Raw genomic sequence first — 18,100 nt, forward strand, 5'->3', positions numbered from 1 at the left:
TATATTTATAGATGTAATTTTTTCCGTGTCGAAGCTTCTGACTCGGATTTAGTTGATTTTGAAGAATCAGATCATTCCAAAGATACTTCAAGAATCTAGCTTAGGCTACACAGATTGCAAATAATCATAACTGTAATTCAAGAAGTCTTTGGGTCCAACTTATCTATTTCAACTAACACGTAACAACTACAAGAGGATAATCAACTTTAAGATATGTGTATTGTAGGTTCTTGGAGTGAAGCACTGTTAGAGGAGAACAATAACTATCAAATATCTTTTGATTTGGAAGTCAATTTACACTCAAAATCTATGGTGACATATATGACATATCTAAAAATTATTGTCACATATGATAATTTACATCCCACAATTGCTTATGACTAAGAGATATTAGAGAAAAGAAGACAACTGCTATTAAATATTTGCAACATTGTTCAACTGCCAGTGATAAACCTTTTATAGAAGTGATTTCTAACGAAAGAAAAAAGAATATGGAAAAAACCAATGTATATAATACTCATCAAATGGTCAACAAACCTGATTAATTTGTGGAACTATTTTTGTTTTTTCTTGGTTCTTTTCTTTTCCTGTATAAGGTTTATGTCCCTCAATTTTTATTTTATGTTTTTTCTTCTAACATTGAAAGAAGAACCTTTACAAATAAAATCCATAATACCTTGGAATCAAAATCGAGCACTACACAAGGAAGTGGTAAACCCATGACTAACTTGATACTCAACGAAAGACCTAAAACTCCATTAAAATCTCTAATGATAACACCACAAACACTATTATTAGTAGAAGGAATATGATAGTCATCCACATTAATCTTTTAAAAACCTAAAGAAGGAGGTCTCCAATTAAACAACATAAATGCTTTGAAAGCTAGAAGATTGATGGCAGGTAAAGGAAGTTTGATCCTTGATCTTGAAAAAAATATTGGTCGTTATAATCGACTGCAGAGAGAACACGAGAGCATTTTTAGAATTTGGTGAATAATCTTAATTAGTTAACAATATTGTACATCATAGAACCCACCCTCAATCTTAATTTATCATTTGTGCTTTTGCTCAAATTTTTTTATAAGAGATCAAGAAATTTTGGTGCCCAAAAAATGAGGCTTGTTCAATGGAACCTCTATAACGTGTTGGAAGCCACCACACCCACCACAATATATATAAAGGAAGGACATGCAACAAAATTCTCTAATTACTTTCAATAATTTTAAGTTGTATTTCAGTAAACTTTAGAGTTAGGGGAATGCGATTGTTATTAGGAGGCTGCAAGAAAAGGACTTTGGTCTTTGTTCACATAAGATGAGAGCAAGATTTTGTGCTTACTGAAATAATTAGAGTAAAAATGTTCATAATTAGAGTAAAGTTACATTTTAGATGTTGTGAAGTTTCCACGACTTCACTAGGGACGAGTACCTAACGTGCATTTAATGACACTTAGGAGTAACATTGAATCCAAATTATATTATGGTAAACCATTTGTTGATTAGGGTGATCAATAAGGGAATTCAAGGATGCTTTTTAGTTTGTTGTTACAAAATAAGTATTATATGTGCTTTATGAAATTGACTATATCCATGTGTTATATGATTGTTTTTATGACTTGTTGATTGATATGTGGAGATTTGTTGATTATGAGTTGCTATCTCCTTAAGATATATGATCTAGATAAGATAATGATTGTTTTTACATACATAACTGAGGCAATGATGAAATGATTGGGTCTAAGAGTATTATATTTTCTTGTGCTTTTGTTTGTTTGTTTTAAAAATAGTAAATGACAAGGTCACACTCACTACGCGAAAAAACGCATTTTACAGCGTTTTTTTTAAGTCATTTACAACGTTTTTTCAAAAAAATAAGCGCTATAGTATCTAGCGCTATAAAAAGATACAACAACGCTTTTTAAAATAAAAAAGCGTTATAAAATAGGTAGATATTGCGCACTTGTTATACTCATTTTACGGCGCTTTTTAAAAAAAGCGTTGTAAATGGTGCATTCAATATAGCATTATTATGTATCTATTACAACGCTTTTTTGAGAAAACGATGTAAATGGTGCATTCAATATAGCATTATTATGCACCTATTACAACGTTTTTTGAGAAAGCGCTGTAAAAGGTGCCAACAATAGATGCATTATTATGCACCTATTACATCGCTTTTGTGAGAAAGCACTGTAAATGGTGCATTCAATATAGCATTATTATGCACCTATTACAGCGCTTTTTTGAGAAAGTGTTGTAAAAGGTGCAAACAATAGATGCATTATTATATGAACTCAGATCAGATTACATGGGTTATATAAAATAATTAAACACATTAAGATGCCTTTCTTCTTTTCCTGGTGGTATTCACATTTGTTTGTCCATTAACGATACAAAACGATGTATTAATCCAAATTCCATCATCGTGATCATCTCTAAGATATAAACCATCATCAGTTGAATCAATTTCATGTGGTTGTGATGTTGCAAATAAAATATCATTACCAACATCTTCATCATTATTGTTATCATCACTTATTTTATTGGTCGATAGGACAACATACCATTTATCATCAGTAGGATCAGTGACATAAAACACTTGTTCAGCTTGCGACGCTAAAATAAAAGGCTCATCTTTGTATCCCACCCTATTAAAATCGACAAGCAAGAACCCTGACTCATCAATCCGAACGCCATTATTATTATCGGCCCACTTGAAACCAAATATGGGAACATGAAACATTGTGTAGTCTAACTCCCATATGCGCTCGATAACCCCAAAATATGATAGATTTGCATATATTGAGTTTTTGTCTTTTGCACTTGAGATATGCATTGCTTCAGCTACGAGAGTGACTCCGCTATTTTGCATAGTGGTTTGATCATCTTGTTCTTTGCATGTTCAAACTAGATAACTGATCCATGTGTATTGTAACATATAGTTGAACCTCATCATCATTGTGCAAAACATACAATTGTGCCTGCTCTCATTCTATCCTTGATATAGTCATTAGTCTCTTTCCAACTATCCCTTCTCCTGATATTCTTCCCGAATGACGAGACATGGGAAGCCCTATGGATTCAACATTGGACAGATATTCAATACAAAATTCAGCAGCTTCTTCGACAATATACTGTTCAGCAATACAACCTTCTGGTCGACTTCTACTTTTTACGTACCTTTTTAATATTTTCATATATCGTTCTATCGGATACATCCATCTCATATAAGCTGGCCCACAAAGTTGTGTCTCCTTAACAAGATGAACAAGGGTGGGAAATACATTTCAAGCTCACACAAAGTAACTACAATTTCCCTCTGCAATGTCGGTAATTTCTTAGAATCGATCACTTAACTAAAAATTTCCCTAAAGGAGAAATATAATCTAGTTATGGCTCGTCGAACTTTTTCAGGTAAAATGGAACGTATACCTATTGGTAGCCAATGCTCCATTAGAATATGACAATCATTGGTCTTCAAACCTTTTAACTTGAGGCCTTTCATACAAACGAAATTTTTAATGTTTGAAGAGTATCTATACTGTTCAGCAATACAACCTTCTGGTCGACTTCTACTTTTTACGTACCTTTTTAATATTTTCATATATCGTTCTATCGGATACATCCATCTCATATAAGCTGGCCCACAAAGTTGTGTCTCCTTAACAAGATGAACAAGGGTGGGAAATACATTTCAAGCTCACACAAAGTAACTACAATTTCCCTCTGCAATGTCGGTAATTTCTTAGAATCGATCACTTAACTAAAAATTTCCCTAAAGGAGAAATATAATCTAGTTATGGCTCGTCGAACTTTTTCAGGTAAAATGGAACGTATACCTATTGGTAGCCAATGCTCCATTAGAATATGACAATCATTGGTCTTCAAACCTTTTAACTTGAGGCCTTTCATACAAACGAAATTTTTAATGTTTGAAGAGTATCCTTCTAGAACTTTAACTTCGTGTAGAAATTTACATAAAACAATTTTTTCCTTTCTAGATACAGTATGAGCGGCTGGAGGTAGATATGTGTGATTTCCTTTCTTTACGGGACCCAATTCATTTCTTATTCCCATATCGACCAAGTACAATCTTGCATTGATGTCATCTTTAGACTTTCCTAGAACATTGAGTAACATACCAATAACACTATCAAATACATTTTTTTCAATATACATCACATCGAAGAAATGTCTTATATACAATGACTTCCAATATGGCAATTCCAAGAAAATTGACTTTTTCTTCCACCCAGTTTTGACCAGCTCTCCTGCAAAAGGTTTGCCAAATTTATTGGTCAAACTTTGTAATTTTTCAAGTATTTGATATTCAGTCGGTGCTAAGGAGCTTTACCTTCCTCTGATTTTCCATTGAATGCATTTCTCCACCCACGATACTGATGACTATAAGGTAAAAATCTACGATGTGCTAGAAATACATTCTTTTTACAATGTTTCAATTGCATCCAAATTGTACTCTCTTCACATATAGGACATGCACACTGACCTTTAATGCTATATCCTGATAAATTACCATACGCTGGAAAATCATTAATTGTGCCGAACAACATAGCCCTCAAATTGAAACATTCTTTCTTATACGTTGATATCAATCTCCGGTTGTTTGGGTCCAGAAATTAACAGAGAAAACATCATAAACTTACGCTTCATAACCATGGAGGTAGGTTATAAATCAACAAAATAACAGGCCACATGTTGTGTGAGATGCTTTGAAGACCATGTGGATTCATTCCATCAGTAGAAAGTGCAAGCCGTAGATTTCTTGACTCTATCCCGAATTTAGGATACACGTGATCAATTTTTGCCCATTGTGGAGAATCTGCAGGGTGGCGAAACTTTCCATCTCTAATTCTTTCAGCTGCAAGCCATGTCAACAGTTTTGAATCTTTTTCAATGCGATACATGTGCCTAAATCTTGGTATTATAGGAAAATACCACACGACTTTTGCTGGAGTAGATTCTTTCTTCTTATATCGAGAGACATTGCATTTCGGACACACCTTTAGTAATTCATATTCGTTTCGAAATAAAACGAAATTGTTATGACACACATGAATCCTTTCGTAACTCATGTCAATAGAGCACAAAATTCATTTAACCTCGTAGGTTCAACTGAGAAGTTCATTATCATCTGGCAACATATATTTTAAGAGTGTTAATAATTATGTGAAGCTTTTATCAGACCATTCATTACTCGCTTTTAAGTTGTACAACTTTAATATCACTCACAGTCTTGTAAATTTAGTACAACCATTTTATAATGGTTTCTCTGCATCACTCAACAAACTCTCAAATATTTTAGGACAATCCCGAAGATCTTATTCAACTGCTTTTGCAATCTCCTCAACTCGGCCTGGCTCATATGTATCTGTGTCGAATTCAGTTGAAGCATATGTCGAACCATTCTCAAAATTAATGTTTCCTTTTTTTTTTTAATCACTATGTCTTATCCAACATGTATAGCTTTGATCAATTCCATGTCATACTAAATGTCCTTCCAATTCATCTACTCTAACGCATTTTCCAAAACAACATTTTAAATAAGGACAAACGACTCTATTTGGATCTTTTGAATTCTTCATTGCAAACTCAACAAACTCCTTCACTCCATTTTCATACTCTTTTGACAATCGATTGACAGACATCCATTTCTGGTCCATATTATATGACCTATATAAATGCAGTTACACAAATAATAAGCTACTGATAACATTATACTAATATATAGTACACATATCTAATATTGGAAAATGGAAACCAACGTCCAAGTCTGATTTCAAAATAGAACAGATCAACATATTTCAAAAAAGAATAGATTTTATATGATTTATTATGTAACAATTTATTAGTTTTAGTGACAACAACAAATTAATAAATACAGTAAATCTTGGTATTATAGGAAAATACCACACGACTTTTGCTGGAGTAGATTCTTTCTTCTTATATCGAGAGACATTGCATTTCGGATACGCCTTTAGTAATTCATATTCGTTTCGAAATAAAATGCAATTGTTATGACACACATGAATCCTTTCGTAACTCATGTCAATAGAGCACAAAATTCGTTTAACCTCGTAGGTTCAACTGGGAAGTTCATTATCATCTGGCAACATATATTTTAAGAGTGTTAATAATTATGTGAAGCTTTTATCAGACCATCCATTACTCGCTTTTAAGTTGTACAACTTTAATATCGCCGACAGTCTTGTGAATTTAGTACAACCATTATATAATGGTTTCTCTGCATTACTCAACAAACTCTCAAATATTTTAGGACAATCCCAAAGATCTTATTCAACTGCTTTTGCAATCTCCTCAACTCGGTCTGGCTCATATATATCTGTGTCGAAATGAGTTGAAGCATATGTCGAACCATTCTCAAAATTAATGTTTCCTTTTTTTTTTTTATCACTATGTCTTATCCAACATGTATATCTTTGATTAATTCCATGTCATACTAAATGTCCTTCCAATTCATCTGCTCTAACGCATTTTCCTAAACAACATTTTAAACAAGGACAAACGACTCTATTTGGATCTTTTGCATTCTTCATTGCAAACTCAACAAACTCCTTCACTCCATTTTCATACTCTTTTGACAATCGATTGACAGACATCCATTTCTGGTCCATATTATATGACTTATATAAATGCAGTTACACAAATAATAAGCTACTGATAACATTATACTAATATATAGTACACATATCTAATATTGGAAAATGGAAACCAAGGTCCAAGTCTGATTTCAAAATAGAACATATCAACATATTTCAAAAAAGAATAGATTTTATATGATTTATTATGTAACAATTTATTAGTTTTAGTGACAACAACAAATTAATAAATACAGTAAATCTTGGTATTATAGGAAAATACCACACGACTTTTGCTGGAGTAGATTCTTTCTTCTTATATCGAGAGACATTGCATTTCGGACACGCCTTTAGTAATTCATATTCGTTTCGAAATAAAATGCAATTGTTATGACACACATGAATCCTTTCGTAACTCATGTCAATAGAGCACAAAATTCGTTTAACCTCGTAGGTTCAACTAGGAAGATCATTATCATTTGGCAACATATATTTTAAGAGTGTTAATAATTATGTGAAGCTTTTATCAGACCATCCATTACTCGCTTTTAAGTTGTACAACTTTAATATCGCCGACAGTCTTGTGAATTTAGTACAACCATTATATAATGGTTTCTCTGCATCACTCAACAAACTCTCAAATATTTTAGGACAATCCCGAAGATCTTATTCAACTGCTTTTGGAATCTCCTAAACTCGGTCTGGCTCATATGTATCTGTGTCGAAATCAGTTGAAGCATATGTCGAACCATTCTCAAAATTAATGTTTCCTTTTTTTTTTTAATCACTATGTCTTATCCAACATGTATAGCTTTGATCAATTCCATGTCATACTAAATGTCCTTCCAATTTATCTGCTTTAACGCATTTTCCAAAACAACATTTTAAACAAGGACAAACGATTTTATTTGGATCTTTTGCATTCTTCATTGCTAACTCAACAAACTCCTTCACTCCATTTTCATACTCTTTTGACAATCGATTGACAGACATCCATTTCTGGTCCATATTATATGACCTATATAGATGCAGTTACACAAATAATAAGCTACTGATAACATTATACTAATATATAATACACATATCTAATATTGGAAAATGGAAACCAAGGTCCAAGTCTGATTTCAAAATAGAACAGATCAACATATTTCAAAAAAGAATAGATTTTATATGATTTATTATGTAACAATTTATTAGTTTTAGTGACAACAACAAATTAATAAATACAGTAAATCTTGGTATTATAGGAAAATACCACACGACTTTTGTTGGAGTAGATTCTTTCTTCTTATATCGAGAGACATTGCATTTCGGACACGCCTTTAGTAATTCATATTCGTTTCGAAATAAAATGCAATTGTTATGACACACATGAATCCTTTTGTAACTCATGTCAATAGAGCACAAAATTCGTTTAACCTCGTAGGTTCAACTGGGAAGTTCATTATCATCTGGCAACATATATTTTAAGAGTGTTAATAATTATGTGAAGCTTTTATCAGACCATCCATTAATCGCTTTTAAGTTGTACAACTTTAATATCGCCGACAGTCTTGTGAATTTAGTACAACCATTATATAATGGTTTCTCTGCATCACTCAACAAACTCTCAAATATTTTAGGACAATCCCGAAGATCTTATTCAACTGCTTTTGCAATCTCCTCAACTCGGTCTGGCTCATATGTATCTGTGTCGAAATCAGTTGAAGCATATGTCGAACCATTCTCAAAATTAATGTTTCCTTTTTTTTTATCACTATGTCTTATCCAACATGTATAGCTTTGATCAATTTCATGTCATACTAAATGTCCTTCCAATTCATATGCTCCAACGCATTTTCCAAAACAACATTTTAAACAAGGACAAACGACTCTATTTGGATCTTTTGCATTCTTCATTGCTAACTCAACAAACTCCTTCACTCCATTTTCATACTCTTTTGACAATCGATTGGCAGACATCCATTTCTGGTCCATATTATATGACCTATATAAATGCAGTTACACAAATAATAAGCTATTGATAACATTATACTAATATATAGTACACATACCTATATAAAAACGCTTTAAAAGCCATGTAACATAAGGTGGGAGCGCTACATTTTACAGCACTTGTGTTTAAAGCGCTCAAAAAGCGTTGTAAAAGTTATGGGAGAGCGCTTCAATTTACAACGCTTTTACAAAAAGCACTATAAAATGGTGTTAAGCATTATGTGTAAGCGCTATGTGACCCTATATGACCCTACAACAGCATTGTTGTATCATCCGTTATTTTTAAAAAAATTCTACAACAGCGCTTGTATTTAATAAGCGCTGTAAAAGACGCGCTATAAAATATCATTTTTAGCGTATTGACTGGAAATTAGTGTTGTTACGATCTTTGAGTGGTGTGACACCAGATTGAGGTTCTGTTTTGGTGAAATATAGTTATTAAAGTAAATGATAAGGTCGTTCTAGTAGTAGAGAATTTCATGACTTATGAAATGAATAAATGTTTTGAGAGTCATCCACATTAATTTGTTGCAATCGACTTATAACGTCTCGACTCCAAATGAAGTTAGATGATCTCCACCTAAATGTTACGTAGGAGTGTGTACGAAAAATAAGAATAAATGTCTGGGTTTGACATGCATTCATGACTAATAATATTTGAGGATGCTATATGTTTTCTATATATGGTCTTTGCATTAGTAATTTATACTTTACAATTTTATCTCATTGATATCACAAGAATCTTAATCCTATGTTGTTGTAGTTCTTGTCATAATTTTTTTATAATTTATAATTCTTTAAATAGATATTAATAATTATTTTGGAAATATTTCAAGATGAGTGCAAGATAATTTCAAGTATTGTGAGACAATGGTCTAAACTTTTATTATTAAATTAAAAAATTAAAAACTTTATCCTATATCTTTCTCTCCAAAATTTCTAAAAGAGGTCAAGAAAATTCGGGGACTAAAAATAGGCTCGTTCCATCGAACCTCTAGAACATGTTGGAAGTCAAATATATGTGTGTGTATAATTGCTCTTTTTAGAAAGAAAAAAAATGAATGTGACTGTTTTAATCCTCTTGATAATCCAAAGCAAAGGAAAAAGAAGAGAATCCAAGAAAAAATTTCAATGAAAACCAAATTGAAATGTGGATAAAATGGCTTTTAGTTAAGGCTATAGTAATGTTCCAAGTAAAAGTTAATTTTTAGAGAAATAAACTAAAAGCTAATTTGGTGAGCCACTTTATCCTATTTCTCAACATTGAATATTCAGGAATGGCCCCTATCATGACTACTAAGTCACAACTAATTCCTTAAGCTAAAAAGTACTTTAATTGAATCGGTTTCCATTTTTTTTATTTTAATCCCTTAATTAGAATCTATAGTTTAAGAGGAGTTGTTAGATTAAGTTGCACATAAGTGGACACCAACTAAAGTCAGAAATCGGAAGACTTCTTAAATTTTTGGCACAAAAATAAATAGCTTTAATATATTTTTGGTTCTATTATATATTTCAATTTTTTAATTTTAACTCTGCAATATTTAATTTATGCTCAATTATTTCTTGTTGTTGTTAAATAACTTGATTAATCGTATATAGTATAAACATTTATCGTATATGTGATTATGTATAAATTATTTTTATAATAAAAAATAAAATAAAATAATAATATTTGTATATAAGTTATTAAGTATTTTCTTAAATTATCTTGAAAAATTTATAAAAATTAAATCGAAACAATATATGAATGTCATAAATTGTTTCTATAAAAAAAAATTGATGTCATTAAACTCAAATAAATCTAAGAAGACTAAATCAAAAATATATATATTATAAAGAATAGAACAAAATAAAAATATATTAAAATGACAAGTTTGAAATAGAAAAAAAATTAGGGACTAATCAAAAAAGAGAAATATTTACTTAGAAAAAACATACTTAAGCAAAAAAAGGCATTAGAATAATGAAAGCAACACTTCACATGTGTGGCATCATTTTTTGTTTGACAAAGTAAAACCAATCACTTTCAACCCAGCTGCATCATTGCATGTATCCATCCATTTATGATTGTTAACAAATACCAACTTTCCATATTAAAGTACAAAAATAAATAATCCCTCATATCAATATGCATGGCCTATTCAATTTCATGGAAGGCCAACAACAATTTAACTGCTTCAACTCTTTTGAAACTGTCAAAAACCAATTAACATAACTTGCAGTTATCAATCATCAATGAACACAAAAACTAAAACAATAACATTCTTTTCTTTAGAAACCTCATTTCCTCTATGGCTTTGAATATGATATTTCTTTTGTGTCTTTTTTTTCTTTTTCATATTTTTTCAATACCAACATGTTATTGCCAAAACAATTCTAATTCTCTTCAAAACATAGAAACTTTCTATCCAAATGAAACTTCACCTTCTTCACCAACAAATCAATTACCACCACCATCACCTTCACCAACACCTCAAGGATCAATTGATGTATCAAAAAGTAGTTCATCAAATGCTAAGATAGCAAAAGCTGTGGCTGCAACAGCAGCAAGCACTATAGTTATTTGTGGTTTAATTTTCATTTTAGTTAAAAGGTTCTTAAGGAAAAGAAAGAGAAAATTAGAGACAAATAACAATACTTTTGATGGAGATAGACAAGTTGTTGTGGCAAAAGGGAATGTTTTTGAAAGAATTGATGGAAATGTGAGAGGTTTGATTGTTGATGAAGATGGTTTGGATGTTATTTATTGGAGAAAACTTGAAGGGAAGAACTCAAACAAGGATCTTCATAAAGAGGTATTGAATAGTCCTAAAAATAAAGAGGAATTGGAAGATGAAAATTCAGTGAAAAAATCTAAGTCCATTCAAGAAATTCCACTTCTTAGAGGGGAATCTTCAGCCTCTTGCATGAATATATTTCAAGAAGAGGATGAGCCTTATAGAATTGCAAGAATCCATCCTTCTACTAGTTTTCGTGACGGAGTCGATATAACAGGTGTTCAGATGAAAAGTCTGGTTGACAAACCAGATTTTTCATCTGAACCATCCGCTCTACCATCAATACAACCGACTGTTTCTTTTTCCGCGGTTGCAGCACCACCTGCCCCTCCTCCAATTCCAGCTAAGAAGAGTCCAGCAGCACCACCACCTCCTCCTCCTCAAATGAAGACAAGGGCTTTGAATTCATCAACAAAACATATCTCCAACAGCAATCAGAGAAACTCTTCAGGGAAAGGCATGCAAGAATCAAACAGTGATCAATTGAAGTTGAAGCCTTTACATTGGGATAAAGTGAATACTAATGCTGATCATTCGATGGTTTGGGACAAAGTCGATCGCGGATCATTCAGGTAATTCTAATGTGTTCAAATTCTTTAAATAAATTTGTATATGCAAGTTTTGGAATTTAACCCTCTAGTTCTCAGAGAAAAAAGTTCTCGTAATCTAAAGATTGACCGAGTGATAAGTAAATTCTAGTAAAAAATATTTCAATTAAGACTTGAATTTAAATACTTTAGTTCATTAACCACTTGAAATAAATATATATATTTTGATGACTCAAGATTTGATTACATTGATCATCATAACAAGTTTATGAATTCATTACATCAGGGTTGATCAAGATCTTATGGAAGCTCTCTTTGGTTACGTCGCAACGAACCGAAGGTCGCCTAAAGGAAAGAGTGAATCAACAAGTCCAAGCAATGATGCCTCAACAAAAACATTCCTTCTTGACTCTAGAAAATCACAGAACATTGCTATTATTTTGAAATCTATAGCCGTCTCACGAGACGAAATCATCGATGCACTCATGGATGGAAAAGGCCTCAATGCAGAAACACTTGAAAAGCTTTCAAGAGTTTCTCCAACAGAAGAAGAGAAATCACTTATCCTTCAATATAGAGAAGATCCATCAAAACTTGCTGCAGCAGAATCATTCCTATATCACATCCTTAAAGCCGTTCCTTCGGCATTTGATCGCTTCAATGCAATGCTATTCAGATTGAACTATAACTTAGAAATTATGGAAATCAAAGATTATCTTAACACAATTGAATTAGGGTGTAAAGAGCTTAGAACTCAAGGACTTTTTTTGAAACTTCTTGAAGCAGTGCTTAAAGCAGGTAATAGAATGAATGCAGGAACTGTTAGAGGTAATGCTCAAGCTTTTAACTTGAATTCTCTTAGGAAACTCAATGATGTCAAAAGCAACAATGGAAAAACAACATTGCTACACTTTGTAGTTGATGAAGTAGTCCATTCAGAAGGAAAACGCGCGGTTCTTAACCGCAGCGGAAGCCTAAACCGAAATAACAGTAGGAGCAGAAGCAACAACATTGACACAAATTTTGTTTCTGATGAACTAAGAGAAAGGGAATATACAATGCTAGGGTTATCAATTGTGGGAGGAATAAGTTCTGAATTCTACAATGTTAAAAAAGCGGCGAATTTCGATTATAAAAGTTTAGTTGGTTCAATTTCAGCACTGTCAAATAGGCTAGTTGAAATTGAAGAACTTGTTAACCAATGTGGGAATGGTGAAAGAGGGTATTTTGGAAAAGAAATGAAAAGTTTTATTGGAAATGCTGAGGAGGAATTGAAACTAGTGAGGGAAAAACAAACAAGTGTGCTGCAAGTTCTTAGTAAAACAACTCAATATTATGAAAGTGGTGGAGATTCAAAAGTAAATGCTGAAAATAGTGTTGAATTGTTTGTCATTGTTAAGGATTTTTTGGGAATGGTTGATCGAGTTTGTATTGAAATTGCACGTGACATGCAGAAGAAGAATTCCAAAGGAACAAATAAGTCGTGAAATTTTCAAGAATTACAGTTGCGTGAAGAAGATACCTTACATTCAAAAAAAAATATAACTCTTGGAAATGGTCAATGAATTTTAACTACTGCTTAGAGTTTTGTTGTATGGACCAAAGCTTTAATAGCAAGAAACAAATTATCATGGCATCAAAAAGAGAGTTAGTCAATGGCCTAAAACTTAAAGACTATGTTCTTCTCCTAGCCAATGAAAATTCACTAGCAATGTGGAAGTTGGCTATGATTTTATAATTCATAATTTATCTATTATAGTTTTCATGTAAATTAACTAGGTTATGATTTTCTGTTTTTGTACATTCACTTGTATTTTTGTAATTTTTTATAAATTGATTTATTTTTGAAAAATTAAATGGATAAGATGGTGTGGAGCAATTGACTTGGCATATCTCATAGGTCACACAGAAGGGAACAAGTCTAATCAAGATATATTTGACTTCATGAGCCACTTCAAATCATGTCATCCACTATGTTGTTATTTTATCTTTTTTGCCTAAAGAATTAATCATCATTGATTGCTACCAATTCTTTTACCTAACACCATATTTGACGTAATTATGCTTCCTATTTATTTTTCATTTTTAAAATTTTCAGCTTCAAAATTTAAATTATATATATATTTGCATCATCCTTAATAAAAACTGTAATATTTTGATAAATTTTTTTTATCGAGTTTACTTTTTTGAGATTTAATATTAATTATAATTTGTTTCTGTTTTTTCGATTTAAGTGATCTTAAGATATTTTCTATGACACATGTTTAACCAAGCATCCAACAAAATATAAAATTATATTATATAAATCAACAAGGAGTTTTGAAATAATGTATGTATAATGAAACAATTGCATGTGATTGTTGAGTTTAAACCTTCAACTTAAATTCTTATTAATCAAATAAATATAATATTAATAATTACTAAGCAATAAAAAATTTGGTGTTCTTTAGTAGGTCATCCATCATGTCTATGTTTAGAGTCACTTAGTTGTTGTGAGATATAATTGAGTACATTATATTTAATTTATATTCATATAAAAACTCTTTCACATATATATTCAAACACATTTTCTGATTTCACTTTATAAATATTTGTAAAAATCTTTTATGAATTATAATAACTAGTGACATTATGATGTAATTTGATCGATTTAATTGTCAAAAATATTATATTTTGTAAGTGAATATAAATTAGAAGTTATTCTTATATTGTGATTGGATAGAATATATATAATTGAATATCTTTATATGAGTACATACAGAAATATTACAAACATGAGCAACTAATCCACATAATGGATGTTTCCTCTAAATTTAACCTTAAAAAGAATAAAAAATAAAAATAAAAAGTCAAGAATAAGACAGCTAACAGTCATGAAACTATCTGTATCAATTATGCTCCAACAATTTGGTTGACAAATTGCTAAGGGACTAAGGTTAATTATGTGATTGAGATTCTATCTCAACAACTCCAACCTAAAAGTTAAACAAACTAAGTAACTTATACAATGCATATTACAATGAAATTAAAATTACTTCGAACAAATTATTTGGTTGATTGATTCCATTATTAAATAAAGCATATTGTATGATAATGAACTTCATTAATATGGATCTAATAACCCCACTAGTCTTAAACAATTAATGAAGCATAGAGTACGAGAAAATATTTGACTAGTCACAAGATCTTGGATATAAAATTTAAACACAGATAAAAATATATTATTTAGTTATTTTCTCTTTTTATATTTTTTTATTTTTTAGAGTGTGTCCAAATTTTGTATCTAAAATCTTGTGATTGCATCAAAATTTCTCTTATGTATTATATATCCAACTAGAGAGACCAATTGGGTAGGGGCACAAAAACAGATTGGGCATGTGATAAATCTATGTCGATGTTCAGTAAAAAAAAAAAAAAAAAAAAATCTATGTTGATGTTGGAGTGATTGATCTATTTTGTCTAACGATGGATAAAGTTCAATTCTAAATTAAAATTGCTTATAAACCACAATTTTTTGCATTTTTTTATAATATAAAAATTTGTAACATAACCACAATTTATCTCACACATATGACCATTTTTCAACAAATAAGTAGTTGTCTATAATATTTTATGGAAAATTCTAAGATAAAGTAGAGAAATAAACATTTTTGGTGAAGTTAAATCTATAAAGAATAGTTGATTGTCATTTTATTTAATGAAATCAAGTCCTCCCTTTTATATTGCAATTGAGTTCCTAAATTAATTAAATATAAACTAATTTTTAAAAAAATTCTTAATTATTTATTTAATATTTTCAGCTTAAATTTGATTTTTGTAATATTTTTCGTATTTATATATTAAAATAGTTCAATTTATTAAGGCTAATAGATAAATATAATATATGATATATTAAGTTATTAATTTTTAAGGTATATTTAGTTTAAATAGTTAATATTGAATTCATGGATCATCGAAATTTAAATTTATAAGTTATATTCAGTCTAAATAGTTAATATTAAATTAGGCTAAATTACATTCGTGGTCCCTTAACTTAATTTCAGGTAACGTTTTAGTCTCTTATCTTTTTTTTTCCCGATTTAGTCCTTTATTCCTAATAATATCAAATAAAGTATGAAAATATGAGTTTATTTGAAGATTTGCGTTACGAATTTGATGAAATTTGTATTATATTGAAGAATATAATTAATTTTATGAGCTTTGATTGAATTTTTTTTTTTTTTTTGAATTTTTGTTTAAAAAAGGATAACGTTGTTGAAATTTTAAAACATAAAATATCAAATTGTCATTTAAAATTAAAATAAAGGAATAAGTCGAGAAAAAAAAAAAGATAAAGGACTAAAACGTTACCTGAAATTAAGTTAAGGGACCACAAGTGTAATTTAGCCTACTAAATTATTAGATAATTTAAATTTAAATTTATATGACTTATTTAGTTTAATTAGTTTAGATTAAACTGTTAAATCATCAAAATTTAAATTTCTAAGTCATAGTCAGTCTAATTAGCTAAAATTGAACAATCGAATCATTAAAATTAAATTTTTCAATCATAGATAATCTAATTAAGTTAGAATTAACCGTTGGGTTGATGAAATTGGGTTGATGAAATTGGAATTTCTGAGACATATTTAGTCTAATTATTTAATATTAAATCATTGGATTTTCAATATTAAATTTTTTAAATCATAGTCAGTCTAATTAGTTAAGATTGAAATGTCTGTGATCATCAAAATTAGAAATTCTTAGTCATATTTAGTTTATTTCGGTTAGGTTTAACTTTTGGATCATTGAACTTAGAAATTCTTAGTCATATTTAGTCTAATTATGTTAGATTGATCTTTTAGATCATCGAAATTAAAATTTCAGAGTCATATTTAGTGTAATTAGTTAACATTGAATTGTTAAATCATCGAAATTTAAATTTCTAAGTCATAGTTGAACTAACTAAGTAAGATTGAATCGTTTGATCATTGAAATTTAAATTTCTAAGTCATAGACGGTCTTATTACCTAAGATTGAACTGTTGGATCATTAAAATTAAAATTTCTAATTAGTTAAGATTGAACAATTAGATCATTGGTTTTTTTATTTCTTAGTTATAGTTATTCTAATTAGCTTAGATTGAACCATTGTATCATTCAAATTAGAATTTCTTAGTCTAATTATGTTAGATCACAATTTCATCATTTAAATTGAAATTTCTAAGTCATGGTAAGTCTAAAGAGTTAAGATTGAATTGTTCGATCGTCGGAATTATAATTTATAAGTCATATTTAGTCTAATTAGTTAAGATTGAACCGCTGGATCCTCGAAATTGAAATTTATAAGTCATAATTAGTCTAATTAGTTAAGATTAGACCGTTTGATCGTCGAAATTAGAATTTTTAATTAATATTTAGTCTAATTAGTTAAAATTGAACCGCTAGATCATTGGACTTAGAATTTATAAGTCATAGTTGATCTAATTAGTTAAGATTGAACAGTTTGATCGTCGAAATTAAAATTTAACTATTGGATCGTCTAAATTAAAATTTAACTATTGGATCGTCTAAATTAAAATTTTGAAGTCATAGCCAGTTTAAATAATTAAGATTGAATAGTTGGATCGTCAAAATTAGAATTTGTAAGTCATAGTCAATCTAATTTTGATTATCCAACAATTAAATTTCAATAAATTAATTATGACATAAAAATTAAAATTTTGATGACTCAATAATTTAATCTTTACTATTTAGACTAAATATGATTTAGAAATTCTAATTTTAATAATCCAATAATTCAATCTAATATAATTAAAGTAAAAATGATTTAAATACTTTAGGCTTGAATATGCAAAAGGTCTATGCAAATAGAGGTCAATTTGATTTTAATTTATGTAAAATGTTTTTCTTTCAATGTAACCTTGCAATTTTAAAGAGTTACTAGTAACTTTTTTGTTCTCCCTAATATGGAAGTAATCTTCTTGCCAGAAAATTTTGCTTATAGTTGAATAAATTTTGGTGTGAGTTGATGCAAACCTTGAACTTCTAGAGGTAGAAATTTGGGATGCTATTGCTACATATAAAGGTGGTGCCTGTTTCTTCTTCATCTTTGCTGCATTGTTTTTTCTATTCGCAAGCGTAATAACCTTTCCAAACTAGATGGTGAATAATAGATTTT

At 30.0% G+C, this 18,100-nt stretch overlaps 1 protein-coding gene across 1 annotated transcript; it reads left to right on the forward strand.

Annotated features, from left to right (window-relative positions):
- The first annotated feature begins 10,762 nt into the window (after positions 1 to 10,762).
- On the forward strand, positions 10,763 to 13,566 carry LOC101492479 (formin-like protein 4). Its single transcript, XM_004489832.4, has 2 exons — positions 10,763 to 11,965; positions 12,228 to 13,566. Exons 1-2 carry the CDS (start codon positions 10,908 to 10,910, stop codon positions 13,426 to 13,428), a joined length of 2,259 nt encoding a protein of 752 aa, XP_004489889.1. The 5' UTR covers positions 10,763 to 10,907; the 3' UTR covers positions 13,429 to 13,566.
- The last annotated feature ends 4,534 nt before the right edge of the window (positions 13,567 to 18,100 follow it).

The sequence above is a fragment of the Cicer arietinum genome, chromosome 7, assembly GCF_000331145.2.
Source record: "Cicer arietinum cultivar CDC Frontier isolate Library 1 chromosome 7, Cicar.CDCFrontier_v2.0, whole genome shotgun sequence".
NCBI lineage: Eukaryota > Viridiplantae > Streptophyta > Magnoliopsida > Fabales > Fabaceae > Cicer > Cicer arietinum.